Source organism: Jatropha curcas, chromosome 10 (genome assembly GCF_041381405.1).
Source record: "Jatropha curcas cultivar XTBG-Jc1 chromosome 10, XTBG_Jcur_1.0, whole genome shotgun sequence".
Lineage (NCBI taxonomy): Eukaryota > Viridiplantae > Streptophyta > Magnoliopsida > Malpighiales > Euphorbiaceae > Jatropha > Jatropha curcas.
In genome coordinates, this window is record NC_143160.1 from 11,017,953 (window position 1) to 11,040,248 (window position 22,296).

At 33.8% G+C, this 22,296-nt stretch overlaps 3 protein-coding genes, 1 long non-coding RNA gene and 1 pseudogene across 12 annotated transcripts; 3 read left to right on the forward strand and 2 right to left on the reverse strand.

Annotated features, from left to right (window-relative positions):
* The first annotated feature begins 564 nt into the window (after positions 1-564).
* LOC105636801 (large ribosomal subunit protein eL8y) lies at positions 565-4,135 on the forward strand. The gene is made up of 7 exons (XM_012220150.4): positions 565-686; positions 1,692-1,739; positions 2,291-2,492; positions 2,640-2,809; positions 3,157-3,285; positions 3,395-3,487; positions 3,776-4,135. The coding sequence occupies exons 1-7, from the start codon at positions 684-686 to the stop codon at positions 3,905-3,907; spliced, it is 777 nt and encodes a 258-aa protein (XP_012075540.1). The 5' UTR covers positions 565-683; the 3' UTR covers positions 3,908-4,135.
* Positions 4,136-5,397: 1,262 nt separating this feature from the next.
* On the reverse strand, positions 5,398-8,341 carry LOC105636800 (protein BOLA1, chloroplastic). Of its 5 annotated transcripts, XR_016322986.1 has the most exons (3): positions 7,708-8,341; positions 6,634-6,877; positions 5,398-5,925 (listed from the first exon to the last, which is right to left on the reverse strand). It is a non-coding gene; the product is annotated as a protein BOLA1, chloroplastic (long non-coding RNA). The 5 variants fall into 5 exon arrangements; XR_016322985.1 differs by lacking the exon at positions 6,634-6,877 and having other exon boundaries at positions 5,398-5,912; XR_016322988.1 differs by lacking the exon at positions 6,634-6,877.
* A 41-nt stretch (positions 8,342-8,382) lies between these two features.
* Positions 8,383-15,878, forward strand: LOC105636799 (NagB/RpiA/CoA transferase-like superfamily protein). Of its 4 annotated transcripts, XM_012220147.4 has the most exons (10): positions 8,383-8,481; positions 8,792-9,602; positions 11,172-11,299; positions 11,933-12,002; positions 12,363-12,467; positions 12,661-12,756; positions 12,849-12,905; positions 13,760-13,895; positions 14,009-14,075; positions 15,576-15,878. In XM_012220147.4, the coding sequence occupies exons 2-10, from the start codon at positions 9,441-9,443 to the stop codon at positions 15,655-15,657; spliced, it is 903 nt and encodes a 300-aa protein (XP_012075537.1). In that variant the 5' UTR covers positions 8,383-8,481; positions 8,792-9,440; the 3' UTR covers positions 15,658-15,878. The 4 variants fall into 4 exon arrangements, with proteins under 4 accessions (XP_012075537.1, XP_020536074.1, XP_012075539.1 ...); XM_020680415.3 differs by lacking the exon at positions 8,383-8,481 and having other exon boundaries at positions 8,554-9,602; positions 15,568-15,878; XM_012220149.4 differs by lacking the exon at positions 8,383-8,481 and having other exon boundaries at positions 8,554-9,602; positions 13,760-13,877; positions 15,568-15,878.
* A 555-nt stretch (positions 15,879-16,433) lies between these two features.
* LOC105636949 (ubiquinone biosynthesis protein COQ4 homolog, mitochondrial-like) lies at positions 16,434-18,895 on the reverse strand (annotated as a pseudogene). Its single transcript, XR_016318596.1, has 2 exons — positions 17,679-18,895; positions 16,434-17,142 (listed from the first exon to the last, which is right to left on the reverse strand). The product of XR_016318596.1 is annotated as a ubiquinone biosynthesis protein COQ4 homolog, mitochondrial-like (transcript).
* Positions 18,896-19,101: 206 nt separating this feature from the next.
* On the forward strand, positions 19,102-19,757 carry LOC105636948 (non-specific lipid-transfer protein A). Its single transcript, XM_089715786.1, has 2 exons — positions 19,102-19,442; positions 19,549-19,757. Exons 1-2 carry the CDS (start codon positions 19,102-19,104, stop codon positions 19,556-19,558), a joined length of 351 nt encoding a protein of 116 aa, XP_089571912.1. The 3' UTR covers positions 19,559-19,757.
* The last annotated feature ends 2,539 nt before the right edge of the window (positions 19,758-22,296 follow it).

The window sequence follows — 22,296 nt, forward strand, 5'->3', positions numbered from 1 at the left end:
GCAATATTTTTTGGACAATAATTTATGATGAAAATTAGAGAGATTGTAGAGTAGAGAAGAATAATATAAAACAGAGAGAGTAGAGATAATTTTGTGTGAGTAGATTGTAAATGGAATGAAGTATTTATAATAAATCCACAAAATCATTTTCCACAAATACCCTTGAAACTAGCCGTTATGTAGTTATTTATAATTGTTAGGATGGGTAATTTGGGAATTTCACAAAAAAATTTAAGGAAAAAAAAAAGCTGTTGCTTGCTGGAACCGCCAGTTCAAACCGGTCAAACAGCCGGTTCTATCAGTTAGAAACAGAATTCAAATATTCTTGAAACCGCCGGTTCGAACCGATTGAAAAAACCGGCGGTTCCATTCAGTTCCGGCCGGTTCTTAGAACCGCTGGTTCGCGGTTCCAAAAATGATGGAACCAGAACCGAACCGTAGCCACTGGGTCTGGTTCCGGTTCAGACAGGTTCCTGTTCTCACCAGTTTTGGTTCTGGTTCAGACCGGTTCCGAACCACCGGTTCCGGTTCTGGGAACCATAATTTGGCCACCCCTGACTGGAAGTCCAACTAGTCCTCTTTGTTAAAAAAAATATAATAAAACCCTAGAGTCTGCCGCAATCCTCTGGTTTTCCTCTAACAGCAGTTAGGGTTTTTGGTCCATCTCACTGCTTACCAAACCGATGGTACCATTCGCTCTACTTCTCCATCATATTCCTCCTTTTTGTTTATTTGTTTGTTTGTGTTACAAACTCACTGCATTATCTGACATTTGGTATCTCATTTTGCGGAATGGGTATTCTTTTTGATGGTTCTGTAAATTGTTTTGATACTGAGAACGAAGTCATTTTATTCATTTGGGCTGTTTTCATTTATCAAGCTATTCCTTCTGTGCTGCATATTCTTGATTTTTTTTGTTCTCAATTTAAGCTATTAAAAGCAACAGTACTATATGATTTTTTATAGTTATTCGGTTTCAATGTTTGTAGCAGGAATTGGTTAATGGAAAAGTTAGTAAATTTTATTTGAACAATGGTTGATGTTAATAATGGTGGCATTGTGTCATATCTCCACAACAGATTGGGTTCCCCTAAAATAAAAGAAGTTGTTTGTTATCCTTTCAACAGACTTTAGTTCATAAATTTCAGTATGAAATTGGATGTGAGAAAAGTGTTAAGTGAAATCAATATAGGTAGTGTAGATGTATTCAGCTAAAATGCTTGCTTTACCCTTTTATTTTTAGAGGTAGAAAAAGAAAATTTGAAAGGGGCAGACATTCCCTTGACACCAAAAAAAGTTAGCTGGGATCTCAGAGTCTGGGTTGGTTTGGCTGCTCACATGTTATCTCGTATTTAAATGAACCATGGGGTTGAAAGAATCTGCAAACATTTGTTAATTGTTTGGTCATGGTTTTTGGCCTATTTCTTGGGAAACCATTATTGTGCATTTTGATAGGTGGAAATGGTTATTATGCTGGAATAGTTAGATGTATGAACACTGGTAATCTGGATGCTCGATAGTGTGCTATTTGCCATTGATCAGCATTGAGCAGTTCTGTTGAGATGTAATAATTGTTCTTACAATGTAATACCTATTTTTAATGCATGACTATATAGATTGTCCATTTAGTTTTGTTTCTTATTTTATTTGTCTGCTTGTTTTGTTCTTCCCCTTTCTCGTATTTGTTACAGGCTCCTAAAAGAGTTGTGAAGCCCTCGGTAGTGACAAAGAAGAAGCCTGTGAGTAATCTCTCTCTCTCTCTTTCTCTCTAACATACTACACACACTCCTTATCTCTTTAAAATTTGTCCCAAAATAGCACATCACTGATTTGGGATGTCCCGAATTAATTGTCCATTTTCCAATTTTTAGTTAAAAGTTAATAAGCCAGGAGTTTATTTTGTCAACAGTACCCTCCAAATTCTCTTATTGACTCCTGTGACACTTTCCACTAAGGATTAAATAATAGTGAAATTACTCTATTCAAAAAAACTTTTCTTAAGCTTCATGCTGACGACAGAGTATATTATTATGGGAGGGAGTATTATTCTTCATGCCAAAGTCAAACTGGACTATTATTGTGGGAGGAAGTATTATTCTTTTAATTTTATGGGTGTACATTGACATTAGTTTCTAGATTTCTATAGCTAGCTAGAGGTGGTAAATATTTGCTATGGCTATTCCCTTTATCCTTCACCCGCCGTTCTATCTCTACATGGCCTCTTCGGTTTTGTCGGTTGATACGCATTTGTTTTGTTAGTGTAACTTATGCTTTAACTTGATACTTGTAGGAAAAGGTTCTGAACCCTTTGTTTGAAAAGCGACCAAAGCAGTTTGGAATTGGTGGTGCACTGCCACCAAAGAAGGACTTGACTAGATTTGTCAAGTGGCCTCATGTTGTTCGTATTCAGAGGCAGAGGAGGATACTTAAGCAGCGTCTGAAGGTTCCTCCAGCTGTTAATCAGTTCACAAAGACACTTGATAAGAACCTTGGTAAGATTTTTATGATCATGCAAGAAACTGTGGAAAACACTTGTGTATTTCATATAAATGTCTTGAATGTTTTGGTATTTGGTTGGAGTTATTATAACTGCCGATGGTCTTTTCTTAACTTGTCCAATTTTTTGTTTTATATTACAGCCACACAACTTTTCAAGTTATTGCTCAAATATAGACCTGAGGATAAGGCAGCTAAGAAGGAAAGGCTTCTTCAAAGAGCACAAGCTGAGGCTGAAGGGAAAACTGTGGAATCAAAGAAACCCATTGTTGCTAAATATGGGCTTAACCACGTTACTTACCTCATTGAGCAGGTAAGGTATCCATTTTGATATATGTCGTGCTCTTGGCCCTTTCCCACTAGATAATAAGTGATAATGCACAATAACCAATGTTCGATAGCTTAACTGAGAGTTCTTTTGTTTAGGTTATGCTTCAAGGATATGTTTGAAATAGTGATTTTATATTTCAGCCTTTATCCTTGTTCTGTTCTCCGTCTCATATATTCTTGATAATATGTCTGGCTATGCTCGATGATTCATATCTTTGCAATTCTTTTAGTCCTTGAGCATCTCTTTGTCATATTGAATGACCAATACTTGTGCTTATGTTGGTGTAGCTAAACAAATTTTCTTCGAAATGAACTCTATCTTACATGCAGAACAAAGCTCAATTAGTGGTTATCGCACATGATGTTGATCCGATTGAGCTTGTCGTTTGGTTACCAGCCCTGTGCCGGAAAATGGAGGTCCCTTACGCAATTGTGAAGGGCAAGTCACGCCTTGGAGCGGTGAACTTTCTGCACTTACTCCATGCATAAACATATCTTTCTTTCTTAGCAGTTTTATTTGGAAAATTGACCCTTTATGCTCCTTCGAATATTTTGCGGTGTAAAACAGATTGTTCACAAGAAAACAGCTGCAGCTTTGTGCCTTACATCTGTGAAGAATGAAGATAAATTGGAATTCAGCAAGATTTTGGAGGCAGTTAAGGTAATAAATAGTTAATAATATGTGTCAACACTAGTACCAGACGACATATCATTCCTTAAATGTCAAGTTCTTAAGTCTAAAAACGACATTTTCATGATTTCTTCTTTGACTTTTAATAGTCCCAATAATTTTAAGACTTTGTTCTGTCGATTTTACTATTTTGCCTATACCGGCAAAAGCAAGTTGTCTTTGACATTTTTGTTCCAAGGAAGCCAAACCGTTACTATTGTTCTTCGAGCTCTACCTGTTTTTTTACAGTCCTACTTGTGTTTCTTCAATTAAATGTAGGCCAACTTTAACGACAAGTTTGATGAACACCGGAAGAGGTGGGGCGGTGGTATCATGGGCTCCAAATCTCAGGCCAAGACCAAGGCAAAGGAGAGAGTATTAGCAAAGGAGGCTGCCCAAAGAATGTCCTGAGTTTTTAGTTAGTATAGTAGAGGGAAGCATTTACCAGAAAGGAACTTCTGACGACGAATTTTGCATTTTATTATGGCTTGGGAGTAGTAGTAGTCGTCGTCGCCGTCTTGATATTGAATATTATCTATCAAATTAGATTTTTGGTGGGAGAATGAATAGTTGTAGATTGCTCTTCTGTTTCTGTCATGAAGGTGTCATGATAAATGCATAAATCGCCCAATCCATAAATTCATGCCTCTTTTACTATTTTACATAAAAAACACTGTGGACTCTCAATTTTTATAAACACTGCAATTGTACCAATTAAGTACTTTAACTTATAAAAATTATTCTACTAAATGTTCCAAATTTTAAAATTAAATTAATAAACATTATTAGATAGTCGAAAAATGTGTAAATTATTATTTTTTTAAAAAAATATCTCAAATTTTGTGAAAAATCTATTGAGTCCTGAAGTTATGAATTTTAGTATCATTCTTTATTCTAGCAACAGTAATTATGACATTTAACTTGCGTTTGAAAGTAAAAACAAACTCTTAAGGCTACATTTGGTTACCTTTGTTGCTATTCCTTTTTTATTTTATATTGCAAAAATGAGCAAATTAAGCCTTAATTAGATTAATAATTGTTGTGATATATCAAAAAATTTTGAAGGGGTTGGACTGTCGTTGGAATGTTTTATATAATCTATATAATCTGAAGCAGATAATATTAAACAATTAATCCAATAACCCTGAAATATGTGAAGTAATGAAAGGCAGCAACTAGTAATGACAGCTAAATCATTCAAGATGCTCCAAACTTTGCAGGTAGTTTTAATTGTACCCTAAATTTAATTTTTTTTCTTAATACTCTTTACTTTAATTTTAGTTATAATAACACCCTAATTTCAAATTATACCCAATTTAATAAATAATATATTATTTTTTTTTGGGATCCAGTTTAACATTTTCCTCTAAATTAAACTCTTTCCCTACCACCACTGCTTATAAATAAATAAATATTTATATTTTATTTATATAAATATTAAAATAAAAATAATCTATTCATCTTAAAAATAAAATACTTTTATTTATTTATATACAATTGACAACAAATAATGATTCCCTAAAAATAAAAATAAAATGACATTATAATGAATAACATCTATTTTTATAAGAGATTTAATCAGAGTGTAAACAAAATTCCATGTTTAAAAAACGATAAAACAAAAATCTAAACTAATATTCTATGCTCGTAACTAACTAAAAATTTATCCAACAATAATGTTTTATTCATTAAATTAGATACAATTTGAAATTAGAATACTATTGTAACTAAAATTGAAATTCATCATACTAGAAGAAGAAAGTTAGATTTAAGGTACAATTAAAGCTATCTATAAAGTTTAGAGTATTTTTAATGATTTAGCCAGTAATGCCAAAAAATGAACTCTTGAAAGGGAATAAAAAGTCAAATAAAATAAAAACATGAAATAGAAATATGCATGATTAAAGATAGAAATATTTCATAATTATGTTGAACAAAGATCATATGACCCTGTTGGGTTGATGACAGGAAAGGACCCTCTGATATGCACTTATTGTGGATACTTCAAAGATATTGCTCCCCACTCATTTGATTACATGGTCTTTTTGACATTAATTTTCAGATATATATATATATATATATATTTTAATTTTATGTGATTAGGTCATTCTACAAAATGAAACTTGTTTTAACTAATCAACCCAACTATATAGCATCTGCATAGCAAGCCCATCAATAGTCATGGAAACTTCTTTTTCAGCTCAATTATCCTTCCACAAAAACCTATCATCTTGCCAACAAAGAAAAGCCATAACAGAAACAAAAATCATAAACTAGAAGGAGACCATTCTGTCAATCTTACTGATTATAGGAAAAGTGGTCTACTGATAATGATAAGGCCAAATTTCTCGCTTCTCCGGCCAAAGCTTTACCTCAACTTTGATATCTAAAATCTGAACATATCCTCCTTGAAGACCTGCAGTGATGTTCTGAAATTTTGTTAGCAGTTAAGATGCCAGACATATTACTCCAAAAAGTTCATAGATCCTGACAAGAAGTAAAGGTGAGCCTGTGAGGTTATCTGGCAGTAGGTGCAACTTGCAAGGTTCAACAATCATTGACATTAATCCTCCTTCCCAATTACTCTAGAAAGCTAAAATCATGCTTCCTTTGGTAATAGAACAGAACTAAATTAGTTTTCCCAGACCTGAATTTTGAATTTTCTTAGTATTTTGTTTGGAACGATTAACTGCAACTGTAATTTCTAGGGAACAATTTTCTCATCAATTACTAGGATTTGAGTAGCAAAGGTAACATTAAAGCATATGAGTGACAAAGCCACAAATATTAATCAGCCAATGGTACATAGACTAGAAAAAAGGACAAAACACAAGCCATAACAACAAAGTTCACACCCACAGGCCATGAACTAAAATTTTTTTCATTATATCATATTACATTCAATTACATCATACCGAACACCACCTAAGAGTAGTAGTGCTAACTTAACCTGGTGGGGTAAAAGTTCACACAATAATCATTTTGAATATCTGTGTCTCATATAATGTAGAGAATGGAATGAGTGAGGTCAGTCACAAAGACAAAGGATTAAGGTAATAACATGGTTGAAAATTGAAATTGAGAAATTAGATAAAGTGTGAGATATCTATTCAATAGGGAAAAAGTTCAAGACTTACAACAATTTTATATAATGACAGTATCCTACAACTGAGAGTAGCTTTGGTGTAATGGTAAATTTACTCCCTTGTGACACGAAATAAAAATCATAGGTTGGAGAAAAAACAGGCTCTCTGCAAATGTAGAGAGAAAACCGCATTTATCAACCATCTTTAGAGCTGACAAAGATAGGACGCTTTGTGAATGGTCATCCTTTGACAATTACTCTTCTTGCTGATAATGTAGAAATCCCAAAGCATATGCCTTCCAAATAGTGAACAAAGCGCTATTAGCAACCTACCTCTATAAATCTAGGCTGTGAAGAATTTGACATAATAGATTAAAACAGTGATTAAGGAGGCAAGATAAATCAAGAAGAATGTTTTGAAAATAACTTATAGATTTATCATTTCTTATTTTACATCATTTGTTCTTTTGAAGGGAGAAGAAGAGCATCTTAAAGTAGACAAGACCAGGAAAGGAAGATGAATACCCAAGACAACATGTTAAGGAGTGATTAAGAAAAATCTAGATATGCTAGCTCTTTATAAAGAATTAATACAAAACTGAGCAATATGGAAGGAATGGATGCAGGTAGCCGACCCCAACTAGCTTGGGATTAATGCTTAGTTGTTGTTGTATTTATTCTTTTGAAAGAGAGATCAGAATAATTAGTTAAGTCCAACACAGAAGTAATAATTGAAATTATTAAATTATAATTATATGCAGTTGATTTGATACTTAAAGACGTCAAAGGTTTCTACTTATTTGTTTGTTAATTCTATTTAAATATTGATAAAAAATTCATTTTAGAATTCTAAATTTTTAATTCTATGGAAAATTGGTTACACAAGAGTCAAATTCTATCAAAATCAGTAAAATTTGCAAATGAATTCGAACTCTAAACCAACCAGCGTGCAAGCTACTAATGCAACAATTGCATAATTAGTTCTACGTTTAATATTAATAATTGAAATCATCAAACTAATATGCCTATGACACTAAAGATTTGAGCTTTAAGTGTATAACATCAATAAAGAGAAATAACTAAATAGCAGAAAGCCCAATAGAGGAAATAAAGAAAAAAAAATTACCCAAATGGAAAATTGGCGGTTATCTAAGGGAAGCAGCAGTAGCAGAAGCAACAGCTGCTTCTTCCTCAGGAGTCTTGGCAACAATGGAGAGAGCATGCAATCCCGAGCTAAGTTCATCCGCCAACGCATCATAAACCATACGGTGGCGCTTGAGGAGAGTCTGGCCAGTGAATTTGGGCGAAACAATCTTCAAATTGAAATGGGTCTCTGCATTATTGCCCTTGAAAGCAGCATGGCCTGCGTGTTGATGGGAAACGTCTTCGATTTCAATAGTGGCTGCTTCCAATGTCGACTGCAATGTCGTTTTGATTCTGTTTGCCCTCGACATCAACACGGTGGCTCCTCGCGAACCCATATCTCTAACTCCTGTATTTCTTTGTTATCTTTCTTGATGGAACCCCAGACGTAGAAGATCAACAGTCAGTTAAATTGAACGCGTTCGGGTTTTACCTGCACACCCCTAAAAAGGAAAATTGCATAACACATCCAATATTGAGTGAATTTTACACTTCAATCCTTGTATTTCTTTCTCTCTTTTTCCCCATAAATCTTGGATTGGAATTTAAGATTGCGAAAATTGAACATACTTATAACTTGCGCTACTTGTAGATATTTAAGGAGTTAGGATTTTTTTTTTTTTTTTTAAGAATGAGATGAGAACTTTTATTAAGGAATAGAAACGTTATCTAAAATAAAGGGAACAATGGAATGAGGAAACTCCTTTCAAACCAAATATGAAATAAAACGTGATTACCCGATTAAAAGTCCAACACGGTAAAAATGAAGTCGTTTTTCTTTTTATTTCAAAGAGTCACTTTTCGTTTTTAATATCTCTTTTCCATTTTCTCTCTCTACTCCTCTCCTTTCAATCTCTTTTTTTTGTTTTTTTCTCTCTAATCCTCTCCTTTTCAATCTTTCAACAAATATCTCTTTAATTGTATTTCTTCTTCTTCTTTTCAATTTTCTCCTCTTCTCCTCCTTAATTTCATTATAATAAAGTTTCTGAAATTTTGATTTTGGATCTTTAAAACCCCTAAAATCAATTTTTTGCAACTCACTGTCTCCCCATTGTTGCGCTACACAGGTCGAAAGTGGAGAGGAAGAGAATGGCGGAGAGGCGACGACAACAAGTTTGGGTCAATCGGAAAGTGAAGAGGGAGGAGTCGAAAGTGGAAAGAGAGGAGTTGGTGATGACTGGACACAAGCAGATGATCAGAAAAAAATAAATAAAAATGGAGGGGGAGTGCTGTGCACAATTGGGGAGAAAGGAGAGTATAGATTTAGATTGGGGCTGATTTAGGTTCATTAAGATCCGGTTTGACTCAAATCACAAGTTTTTACTTAGTTTTTTAATTGGTTTGAGGATTTCTAATGGGTTTAAATTAGTTTAGCACAAATAAATGCCACGTGGAATAAAGTATATTAACGTGTTTTAAAAAAATATCATGTAAAAGTGATTACCTTAGGTTTTGATAAAATTGAAGTTGATAAATGGTTAAAATAAAAAAGTTCAAGAAGATTTTATGTATTCGAATTATTACATAATTACATAATGTTATTTCAATCTTGGGCAGTTATCAAACGGATAAATAAAAAAATAAAAATTAAAGGACTAAAATTTGCTAATTTTAAATAAATATAAACCATCTGAAACCGAATTATACATTATATAAAAGACATCCATTTGAAACCAGAAGAAAGAGATAAGAGCTTCAGGAGCGAAACTATCGACAATGGCATCATTAATGTCAACACTTGCTCTCTCCGTTACTTCCTCTAATTTCACGTTCAGTTCCAGTTCAAGTCCTGGAAGACGCAGAACAATTTCTTTTCCTATCACTAGAGCAAGCACTCTTGCTGACAGCTCTGCTCTCCTCCATGCAGCCAAGCACACTGTACAATTTCATAATTCTTTGTTTCTTTTTCAAAATTTTCAATTATTTTTTTATATTAACTCCCCTTTGGCTTGATCTCAATGTGGGTTCTTTGATCCGTTTAGTGGGTTTCCATTATTACCTAGACCTGGAAAATGGGAATGCATTTCAACATTTGTTCTTTGGTTTAGTTTCAGGACTTTGAAACTGGGTTTAACTGGAATTCAGGTTTAAATTTATGAATTTTTAATCAGAAGAATAAGTGTGAGGTAATGAGAGAATTAAAGATTATGATGGAAGGTTGCAATTCAATGAACAATGTAATGGAATAAGGGAGAAATGCAATGTAGAGTAATAATGGATAATGGGATTAAATGGTTTAGATAGAAATATTATTGCTTTTTATGAATAGTTGGATTGTTGAAAAGCATATGGTTTAGTGCCCATTTCAATTTAGGGACAAAGTAATTCTCTTATCAATTTGGTAGTCTTGTAATTTAACCATTATCATTTTAGTATCAACTCTATGTAAAATGTTTCTAAAAGTATACTGATGGTGCCACGTGGGTTATCTACTTGGATGGGCACATGGAATTCTTGTGGAGAAAGAAAGAAAAAAAAGAACGTATAGAAAATGGTACTTTTACACATATTATTAATAAAGTGTTGAAATTCATGTATTAAGTTATTTTATGACTTAGTCCTCCTTAAATTCAGTGAGTTCATCTAAACTGATACTAAAATGATAAGGGATTAAACCTTCTGTATTAAAATGGTAGAAAATAAAATTCTTTTACTGATATTCGCACTGACACTGAACTTTTCCCTTTATTTATTTTGGTTCAAGATAGGGGAAGGGGAAGCAACCTTTTTAACCCCTAGCTGTCTTCATTGCTGTTTGAAGTGGCTTTTAACTCTTTATTTATTTATTTTTTTTTTTAATTTTTTTTTATGTATTTAAGCATAGTTTGGAGAAAGCATTCAGAGTTGGTGCTTTTTAATTTCTGCTATCGGGTTTACTTCTTTCAATACTTTTAGTAAGAATTTAATTTGTTGTTATTTTTTTTCTTGAATTTTAGCTTATCCCAATTGCATTTGTTTTGTTGTTTGTGTAATATATCATATGTAATGCTAAATTTTCAATATATAGTTTATGATTCTCTAGTTGTTCTTATACGTTGATCTCCACAGTGCCTCATTTATCTTATCTAGAATTTTACTTTTAGTTACCTCTTGCATTACATAGTTGAAGATTTCATTACACTTACAAACTTTGTGTATGTGTTTAAACATCTTGGATTATACCAGAATACTAAATATTAGTTGTGTTCTTAGTTTAGAGAACATATGAAATGATGATCCATAAAATGAGGATGAAGAGAAAAAGTGAAATTTAGCAAGAGAAAGTCAAAGGTAGTTTAGGCTGCAAAATAAGCTTCCTGAGCTTGCAGCATCAAGGATTTTGGCAAGTTTAACTTATTTAATTTTTCCATCCACCTTTCTAGTCTTTGTCATTTCAAGTTCATGTTCTTTAGATGGTTATCAGTGGTGGTTAATTACTGGAGAATTCATTTGTTGCTTGCTTTCTAGGTTGATTCATACATAGAAAGTGGCATGGTCATTGGATTAGGATCTGGAAATGCTTCTGGTATGGCTATACAATATTTGGGTCGACAACTTCGAACAGGTGCTTTAAAAGATATAGTAGGCATACCCATGTGAGTTGTGTTCTTCCATGCCATCATTGATGATGAGTCTTTTCTTTATCTTCTTGTTTTCCATGAGCCAATGTCTTCTTTTTCCACCATCAACAAAAGCTCAGAAGAAGTTATATAACCTGTGATTTAGTGCTTTCCAAACTTGGCTTGTGTTTCTTTTTCCCCCCTCACTTTAGTAATTGTGGTTTTTATGTTTTTAGAATAGACTTATGGTGTAAAATAAAATCAATTTAATTGTTATTTTATGTCATACAAGTACCATCCTGATATCGTTAATCAAAACAATCAATGCTAAATCGATATGAAACAAAATCACAAAATTCAAAGTGAAAAAGTGTCAAACCTTTTGAATATTTCCACCTATCCAGTAAATCCTTAGAGTATGGAAGCAAAGTTCACTGACTCATCTGATTTTTTTTTTCCTTCCCCCTATGAAAATGAGCTGAACTCTAAGCTGTGCTACTTTCTATGTTTGTCTTTTAATCTTTAATCTTTATAAGCTCAGATCTAAATATTGTGGATGTTATGCACTTGTATTTTTGTTGTGCTTTTGTGTTCAACTGTATTGTAGCTTTTCACTATTCCCTTCACTTTTTGCTTCTAAATGTATAGCTTGCTTTCAAATTTACGTAGGTCGGTAGCAAGTGCAAGTGGAGCAGCTAAGGCTGGCATTCCATTGGATCAATACCAAGATGGTTCTCAAGTGTGATTACATTCTAATAATCTTTTAAAGTTTCTTGTTTCCAATATTACAAGTTCTGGATGCATGCTGTTTATGTGGAAGAACATGCAGTTAAATTGTTCATGCATTGTAAGTGAATCTGCTGAAGCCAAAAGCTATATTAAATGGGAAGATTTCAGAAAATGTCTAGGATTAGATTGGTTGATTAGAACTGGTTGGTATGAAGAAACAAATACTTAAGAAGTGAGAATGGGATACAAATTCCAGGGAGAATTTGAGTTGCACCAGTTCTCAAGATGTCATTACAACTTCTCAGTTGCATGATTTTGACACAAGCATTTTAACCTTACCACTGTATCACTTTAAGTTGTTGCTATGTAGATTGATTTTGCATTTGATGATGCTGATCTTATAGAAGAAGAAACACTAATTGCAGTCATTGGTCGCCGAAAATCACAAGTTGAGGAGTCAATCATTCAAGAAAAGGTGAGTCTGGTATTGTTATATGTCCTGTTACCATAAAATTTAAGTTTCATGGACATTTTCAGAATCATGTGTGTATGAATTTGATGGTCAAATGTTTCTATTTATGAAAACATTTTGCATTGATGCCTCAAGGTTGTTTCGATGTTAAATTTTCGCTAATAAGTTTCCTGTTTGTCCTCCTTTTCACTTGCAGTCAATTCTAAATGCAGCCAATAAACACGTTTTCATCATCCCAGAAAAGCAATATAAAGGTGTTATAGACGGTTCCATTCCAGTTTTGGTTCAGTCTGTAAGCAACAGCAACTGCCAATTTAAATTCAAAGCATTAACTGCCAGAATGAGATCAGTGATCTAATTATTAACATGATCTTTTTATTTCAGCTGAACTGGATGGAAGCTGCTGAAGAGATCGATGATCTATTTTTGGGTGATGCAGAGGTATGAATCTCACTTATAATTGGTTACTTCTTGGGTTATCTATAAAACAATAAGTGACTTGTAACTTCTTTTTAAAAATTTACCTCATTAAATTGAGTTTTCACATGGCTGAAATCCCTACAATATTGAGCCCCAGTTAACAGTAAACTAACAATTTCCTTGTATGTGGTGTGTCTTATATTGTCTTCGTGAAGAAAATTGTTTTTTCTGGTCTGTTATGGTACATTGCTCACAAATGCAGTATCATTTTACAACGTTGGACTCAAGATATTGGCAGGCCTATTAATCTTAAAATGCCTTGTATTTTCGTGTTTTATTTATTTATTATTATTATTTTCTTATTAGGCTTTCCAGTAGTGTATAACTTGAATCTGGTTAAGGAAGCCTTAATCAAGAAATTATGTCATATTACTCTAATGACAATCTAACAATATTTAACACGGTGGAATGTGATGGATATTTGCTTGTATTTGTCAGTTCAAGCTTGTTTGCAAAGACCTGCCTGAGGAACCTTGTTATTTTACCAGGGCAATAAAGTGATATTTTTTACCATGAAAAAAAAAGGCATGATTTATTAACACCTAGGCCTTCTAGTTAAATATAACAAAGAAACTGTTTAGTTGTTGTCTTGGAAGATCCTCAGTGGAAAAAGTTCTAACTTTCAGTGATTTTACTGAATTTGCTTCTGAAATATCAAATTAGTGCTTTTCTGCTTTCAAGAATGACCTTATTTGATGATTTATAGTAGTTTACTAACAATTTATGTAATATCCAAACTTTGTGGTTCATCTCTTCATTTGAATTCTAATACTCCCCCTTTTTACCACTTTTGCTTTCTGTTTCGGCAACCAAAGGTATGGAGGAGACCATCTATAGGGGATGCAGGCCCACTAGGTGGTGACTTTCCTCTTGTTACAAGAGAAGGTCACAATGTTCTTGATGTCATCTTTACATCTCCAATACAAAGTCTCGGTAGGTTTGAGGATCATGGTATTTTCTTGCTTTAATCTTTGTTTTTGTTTTTTAAAGACAACTCTTTCCATTAATCTCTTTATGGTAATGTTTTCTTATTTTAATCATGAACCTTGTATTTGTGATTGCAGCTGAAGTAGCTAAAAGCCTTGATAAAGTAGCAGGGGTTGTGGATCATGGAATCATTTCCAAATTCCCGTTAGTTTCTGAGTTTCCTTAATTCATATAATATGTGTGGAATCCATATGGCTTGATATGACATATAGGATAGGTCATATGTCCTAAAATATGAGTCCAAATGGATGGACTTGAAATTAGAAGGTCTTTGCAATGGTTGAATTGATAGATGAAGTAGGAAATTTTAAATCCTGGGTTCAATGATTAGCATATCATGATAATTTTGGCATTAACAGTATTAAACTTTTGCCTGCTCCAACTTCCGAGAAAAAAATAATCCCAGATGCTATCTCAACTTTAGATAATTTTGCCTAATGTGGCCATTCTCAAAATTAACTTGCATTTAACAGGACATCAATCCATGGTGTCAATAGTAATTCTGCTGATGAACCCAATCAAAAGGTTACCTTATAGATTCTATTTTGATCCAGAATCTTTGTTCTACTGAGAGCATAATAAGCTCTTAGAACCTTAAGAAGCAAGCCTTCAAATTATTGCTGAAGTTTATGGTTGCAATGTGAAAATGCATCTGAGCACACATTGACAGCCTATAAAATAAATATTAGAATTAAATAGAGTATACTTGGTGGACAAACGCCTTTCAGTCCCTGGAACTTGCAATATAGGAAGGCTTGTTCACTAGGACACAATTGGTTTTATTGATTTAGGCTGATGTCTATGTGTTACTGTCAATGTGAAGTGAATATAAACTCATCTAATTAACTGGTTATCCTAGTAGCTCGAAAGAAGAGACTCTTTTTTGTTTTTGATGGGATGGTGAAGGGATGATCTAGGGTAAAGCACCCCTTATCACCCCACGGCATCTGGTTAGGGAAAACCCTGCCGAGAATCGAGAAGTGGGAGGGCACCGAGCATAAATGTGATAAATTTGAATTAAAAGGGTCGAGGTAATGAATGTGTTAGAGGTTAGAATCTATTAAGATAAATTAAATAATTTAAACTTATTTGGGCTTGGGCCAACCAATACTAAAAGACTAATATATGAATTTGGTTTTGAACAATGTGGGATTCTTAAACTCCCCCTAAGTGCAACCTAATTTAAATCATTTGGGCTTACTTGGATTGGGGCCAACCAATGCTAAAAGTTTAGCATATGGATTTGATATTTAACCAATGTGAGATTCTTACTGGTCCTCCTTAAGTGCTAATGCTAAAAAGTTAGACTAGCCAACTAATGCTAAAAAGTTAGTACTAACCAATTAGCTAACTAGTTTTTCACTCTTATATGTGGTTTATAGATTTGGTATTCGACCAATGTGGGAAATATCCTGACATATATTTTTTAGTGACGCAACTTTGACTATATGTAAAAGGTAGAGAAAACAATTGCAAAGGTTTCATTTCATATTTATTAGAGATGAAGCACCTTAACTCCTCATGACTGCCCTCGTTTCAGTTTAATGCCACATGTACAACTATTTTATTCTTTCCCAGAAAATATTTCACACTGCTGATACATTTTTTTATAATATTTGTTGCATTGTTACTGGAGAGATACAGGTGCATTGCAGTGATTGCTTCTGATAATGGGCTTTGCATTGTCAATAATCCACCGACAGATGCAATGAAGGCTGTCTTGTGAATGTTACCTCTGATATTTTTCCTGTATTCAAGCTTTTGCAGAGATTACTATCATTTTGTTTCTTTAAGAACAGAGAATGAAGAAAAGACTTATGGTAAACAGATCAAAATAAAGGAGTTGAAAGGATATGAACCGCTTGCTCCTTTTCTTTTTTGTGCATAATGATTCATCATTTAATGATTTTTTGACCAGTAAGTGAGTTTATTAAACCAATCCTGAAATTTCTAGCTGTAATTTGGAATGTTTGAGCTTTGGTCTGTTTTAACATGACATTTGCTCTCGTGAGGGTTGAGATATTTACTCTAAATGCTACCCAACATAGAGAAACTTCTGTTTGGTACAAAGTGTAGGTAAACCTGATAACAAAACCTTCAACTTTGAAGGGTCGGTTTGCCTATTTTTTGCTGGGTTTGCTCTTAAGGCAGTTGCTGGGCCACTGGTTTATCTTGTGGCTGTTCAAAAGAAAAGTTGGTGGACAAACTTGGAATTTTATAGACAATAATTTATTGTATTTTATTTTTATTTGTATATGAATGCTTAAGGTAAAACATTCTTTCACTCACATATCTAACATAGTGAAAATTGATAAGTGCATATTCGATTTGACAAAAATTCATATGAAGAAATGCTAGAGATGAACATTCTAGTATACGGTTAAATTTTTCATCCAAATTTGACCCAATAAAGTTTAATTTGCGTATAAATACAGCATCCAAGAAATGAAGTAAATATAAAAAATAAAAGTGCATTCCTAGTTCAAATATTGAACTGAATCATTGTTTGGTGAGCTATAACAATTTATATAATGGAATGAGAAATACGTTACGAACTCGATTACAATGTTTAGAGGGACTTTTTTCTATTTATTACAATGTAATTAGAATTCTAACCATATTCCTCATTATTTAAATTATACTACATAATATAATAAAAAATGTAATGGACCTTCAAGTGAACCAATTTCGGTGGCTGTCAAACAGGGTACATCTTGTTTAGACAGCAGGGGTAGGAATTATACCCCATTTTCTACGGACATCATTTATATCCTTATGAAAGTGCTCCTCATAGTAATACACACACATGAGATCTGTGCACTGCATTCCTGCTTGGACAGCCCATGGGAAGTAGTGATGGAAGAACAAACTCCTCTGCTTCTCACTAAATCTTGCTGTGGCACCTACCACAGACATTAGACACATTGGCAGATACATTTGCTCAAACTCTTATCACCTTGAGTGCTGATTCACAGATTAGGTTGGTGGGAAGGTCGAAAAGGGTGTGCCAGAAGTCTTGCGGTTCACGAGCTCTCAAAGCTACATATGCCAGTTCATCTGTGTCCATGAACCGCACTGGTGGACGATCGTCTGGGGAAAAGTTCGTAGATCCCATGAATCTTGCATAGGCAGCACCATATGTGTTTTCTGGCAAATCCCATGCGTGTCGAACTTCTGCAGAAATCACATGCGGTCTCTCCAAGACTACAGCCTGTCAAAAAGATAAGTTTGTTTTTCTTCCTCATTGCAACTTAAGCATCAGACATGATTTGCTTTCATAAAAGTGCAAAAGAAATCTTCATGCAGAACTCTTCTGTTTTTTTTTTTTTTTTTTTTGGCCAGCTATATTTCCGAATCCAGTATCCATATAAGTTGAAAAGTACAACAAAGAGTTCTAGAGATGGTTTTAGCAAGAGGCTTCCCAAAATTATTTTGCTGGAGTCTTAAGTTTTCTGGACAATGACCGATAGCCACCAGCTGCAAGTAAAATTTCTGAAAGAAATCCCTAGTTTCTCTAAACAGGAGAAAGGAAATAGAAAGTTTATTCCTAGAGAGATTATGATTTGTAATCTGGAATTTCTATTCCTCTCAGGACAAAAATGAAGAACATGACAGTCAAAAGTCAAAGGGACATATATAAGATTTCATCATCAATCATTCAAAATACTAAAGAAACATACCTAAATCACAATTCCATGAGCAGTAATACTGTTAAAAACTGGAAGAAATCTTGACAAAGAGACTCACCCTGCCTTCTGGGCTCCTCTTCATCCTCTGAAGAACTTTTTCAAAAGCAGGCTTACCAGTCGTTTCTCCAAGAGCTGCTATAAAATCTGCTCTTCTTGGGTCTACCAATGCACCAATTGCTGAACCAAAAGCAACTGCAGCCTGTTGCCACCGGTTTAGCTGCACCCTCACACCTCCTCTCATTACACAATCGTCTCAGCTTCTGATGTGGAGAATTGACATCAATTTTATAATGTATTTCAATTTTTGTAGTAATTTCAACTTCAATTTTAATTTTAATTCTAAGAGTAAAATTAAAACAAAACGACGAAGAAGGAAAGAGAGAGAGAAGAAGAAAAAAAGAACATTAATAACTGATTCTCCAATCATAAAACAAAGAGACCAACTTCCATTGCACAACAAAAAATACCAGATTATCCAACAAGGAATTCAACATTAATATGTGATAAATTGCAAAACACAATACACTTGAAAAACTCTTATTTAAAGAATTAGCAAAAAGACATTCTCAGCTTAGCGAAAACAGGAAAAACATACAAAACGAACATCAAAAAGGAGAAAAAGAAAGAAAAAGAAAAGCAGGTCTAAACAACAGAAAGATATGCATCAACAAATTACGAGCTTAATTGCAAAAATTTAACAATTTAAAGCTAAAGAATCGATATTCCAATACCCAATGGAAGAGGCAGATACTTGTATATGAAAGTAAGCAGACTTCTTTCCCTTTGATTTTCCCACATTCCAAGCACTAAAGTTAACAGAATCAAGACCCAACACCATTTTATTGTGCCCTTATGCTAAGCAAAAAGGTTCTTATAGGCTCCATTGCACCAAATACACCCCTTCTGATTATCCTCGGCAAAACCAGCCCAAACCGATAAAGCATTATAGTTTTCCAATTGTAATGATAGTAAGAATAAAACCAAAGAGACACAAAGTAAATTCAAAATATTAATCAAAACTCAAAAGAATCAACAAAAAGGAAAACCCTTATTACCCCCAATTAAAAAACACACCGATGTCATTTGAATCCAAACAACGAAATTTGCGAATAGAAAAGCTCTTGAGAGTTGATTTTGGAAAATTGCCTAGCAAAGAACGGCAGCGCCCAACTCTGAGAAGTGCTATTCAAAACCGGGTCAGGACGGGTTCAGATGGAGTTCAACCCGACCCAATTTTATCCAAAAGCTGATCCTTTTTACAGTTAAAGGCTGTGTAAAGTGACATTTCAAGGTAGGGAAGACACCAAAATAATGTAACCGATATTCTATACTGTTATGCTTATGCATCAGTTCATGACCAACATACTTAGCTTTGTTATCTTTGAAGAGGCTATAAATACCACATTCGTAGCTCATCCCACTCAAACTCACAGAAATATATAGCATACAATTGTAAAAACACACTGTAACAAGCAGCAAAAATGAAGGGAGCAGTCGTTGCAGTTTTGGTTGCTGTAGCTCTTGTTCAACTCATGGCAATGCCAGGAGAGGCAGTGGATTGTGGGCAAGTGAATTCATCTTTGGCCCCTTGCATTCCCTTCCTGACTGGAGCAGACACCGCTCCATCAGCTGCATGTTGTGGTGGAGTCAAGAATTTGAAGGCGCTTGCTCCAACCACAGCCGATAGGCGAGCTGCCTGTGACTGTGTTAAGGCTGCTGCCTCTCACTATCCAAATATAAATGAAGATTCTGCCTCTTCACTCCCTAAAAAATGTGGGGTTGAAGTTACTATCCCCATTTCCAAAAACACCAACTGTCAGAAGTAAGTTTATCTCATTACTTTTTTGTTGTTGTTGAGTACTATAATTATGTTATTTCCTAACATGATCTGCAAGTAATGCTTCGTTTTCTTAATTTTCTTGTTCCAGCATCAACTAAGATGAAGACGCATAGCAGTGACAAGAAGAATCCCTGGGTGTTGACATCTCTTTTTTCTTTTGTTAATAATTATACTTAATTATTAAATAATGCTGGTTGGCGTGAATCCTGCTAGATTCTTCTAATGATAAACCAAAACTCATCTCGCTATAAGCTACTATATCCCCTACTGTATCTTCCCAATTAAAGAGATTCAGCAGGGATTTTTTGCAAACAGTTCACGTGCACTACGCATTTAACCATGATCGCCGCGGCAGATTATAAATGGAAACTTCCGAGCAGGATCTAAAACGGAACACTATGTTCTGAGCCATTTTCAGTATTAAACTATGCAACTATTTTAAAACAAAAGTTTAGAGAGGCAGAGTTTGATGCTGAAAATGACGCTTCCTACACCAGATTACCTACCAAAATCTAAACGAGCAAAATTTATACATAATAAATATCAATTTGCTTTGCACAATCAGCTACACCTCAAGCTTCAAGATGATCGCTTATAATAATACCTGCAAAATGTAAAGAAGAAATAGGTTTGCTTCTATGGATGGATAGATTTAGAGAGAGAGAGAGAGAGAGAGAGAGAGAGAGAGAGAGATGAGAGACATGGATTTGTGCTTCTTTTTGAAAAAGAGAGGACATACACATAGATCGTTATTCCATAAATGGATGCATATTTCGTAGAAGACGTTCCGCAAATGAAACCTTGGATAGGCAACGCTCATACACAGAGATCTTTTACTAGTTTATTTTTAACATGTGCTTACAAAAATGTTAATTCCAACCTGAATTTATTGTGAAATCGTAAATGTAATTATCGTTAAGCTAATGCTTTGGTGTGTTTATTAAGAAAATTTATTTAATATAGTTAAATTATAATTTTGCTTATTTTTTCCTAATATATCCTTATATTAATATCCATAAAAATTAAATGATCCATCTTAAATTATTTTTAAAATTAATCAAATATTTGAATAAATATAATTTTATTAGAAGATTAAAAGTTAATATTTTTGTTTCTATCAATATTTAATTAGTGACAATATAATTGTTGATAAAAAACATATTAAATAAGAATGAAATAATAAACTTTAAATATTATTTACTTCCAAAAGAGAAAATAGAACAACAATTTGGAACGAATAAAAAAAAAAATAATTAAGGGACGGAGGAAGTATATTTTATGAGTCATATTAACAATCCAAAATAGGTTAAATGCTGAAAATTATTTTTCCTGTGTCCACTTTTATCTATCATTAAGTTATTTTGTCCAAAATCATTTAACATTTCAGGAAAATGAAAGAGTATTAATTAACTTTTCTAAATTTTAATCTTATCTCTAGTAAATATAATAACTATTTTATATAATTTTCAAAATCTATTTTATCACCTCCTCTCTTGTTACAACCTATTCCTAGTAATAGGACTAACACCAAGACTTTGGTAAGACTTTGGGTAAGATTAAGGCCACCAAAATCTTTAATAAATCTAACTTACTAGAAGGGTTATAAATTCAGTGTTTTTAAAATTGGACAAGACTGGTCAATCTAATCAGTTCAATCGTAAATTGTTATTCAGTCCAGTCTGATTCAACATTTGAAGTCAAAAGACTTCAAAATCGGACAAAATCAGTTCGAACTAGAAAAATAAAAAAATCAAATGACATACTAACCCGGTTTTGTATGTTTGTACTTATTACTATCATTTTTTTTTATTCGAGTCCCTGAGTTATAATCCAATTAATTCTTACGCTCTATATTAAGCTTATAACTATGACATCCCTAAGTTACTGTATTCCATCAAATAAGTGGGTCCTCCATCCACATTAACCCATTGTCACTGTTAGCTTTATGCGCAAAGATAAAAATGACCTTGATTAAAAAAGAAGGGGTAAGAACAACATAAGTTGAAATCTTAGCGACAGAGAAAGAGTAAACAACAGCATTTGCTCTTCTGTGAGTGAAATGGGACCTGCTACGGTGCTGGTTAAGGAATCTACATTAAGGAGCTAGGGATTAGATTTGGTCGGGCGCGGTCATGGTACCTTCAACATCATTTCCCTTGTGGTTCTAGCTCAAGTTGGAGCTTAATACAATGTCAGTTTCTTCATGAAGCAGAGAAACCTCATTCTCTTTCCTTATTGTATGTGTAGATGTATTTGAATGTGCTTAAGGATGGGTTTGTCGATGGGACCAAGGAAGAGAGAAGAGAACAAAATAAAAGAGACATTAGATTTAGGTAGAATAACGAGATTGCCATTGCCGTGTGTGGAGGTTGAAAATGGGTCTTTTGTACTGAGTTGTAGACTAAAGAACAAGTGGAGTGGAAAAGACTCTAAGCAAAGCATGTGTTTGCTTTCAGTGCAATACCATCATTATCATCTTTTCTTTTTTTTTTTTTTTTTTATTGAAATGGAGAGTTAGGCTCTAAGGATTACAAATAAAATCTAGGGTGGTCAATACCATACAAATCAGCCACCATATCAAACCTGATGGATGTTGTGACAAGAGATGAGTTCCTAGGGGAAAATTTCTAGCATACTTAGAAGGGTAATGAGCACTTAATTAGCCTCGGTATGGATATGGCTAATAACACAGTTCCAATTATCTTGGATAATATTATTTATAGCTAGAATAAGCTGTTAGACACCTCTGCTTGAAACCATCTTGCCTTATAAGAGTTTAACTACTGCTTTATTATCACATTCCACCTTGATATGGGAGATCCCTATCTGTTTATCA

What these genes read in the sequence shown, in the direction of transcription:
- LOC105636948 (XM_089715786.1), top strand. Translation starts at nt 19,102, where the DNA reads ATGAAGGGAGCAGTCGTTGCAGTTTTGGTTGCTGTAGCTCTTGTTCAA.
- LOC105636799 (XM_012220147.4), top strand. Translation starts at nt 9,441, where the DNA reads ATGGCATCATTAATGTCAACACTTGCTCTCTCCGTTACTTCCTCTAAT. An exon ending in TCCATGCAGCCAAGCACACT is followed by an intron (nt 9,603 to 11,171) that starts GTACAATTTCAT and finishes CTTGCTTTCTAG; the next exon opens with GTTGATTCATACATAGAAAG. An exon ending in GATATAGTAGGCATACCCAT is followed by an intron (nt 11,300 to 11,932) that starts GTGAGTTGTGTT and finishes AAATTTACGTAG; the next exon opens with GTCGGTAGCAAGTGCAAGTG.
- LOC105636801 (XM_012220150.4), top strand. An exon ending in GACACTTGATAAGAACCTTG is followed by an intron (nt 2,493 to 2,639) that starts GTAAGATTTTTA and finishes TTTATATTACAG; the next exon opens with CCACACAACTTTTCAAGTTA. An exon ending in GCAAGTCACGCCTTGGAGCG is followed by an intron (nt 3,286 to 3,394) that starts GTGAACTTTCTG and finishes GGTGTAAAACAG; the next exon opens with ATTGTTCACAAGAAAACAGC.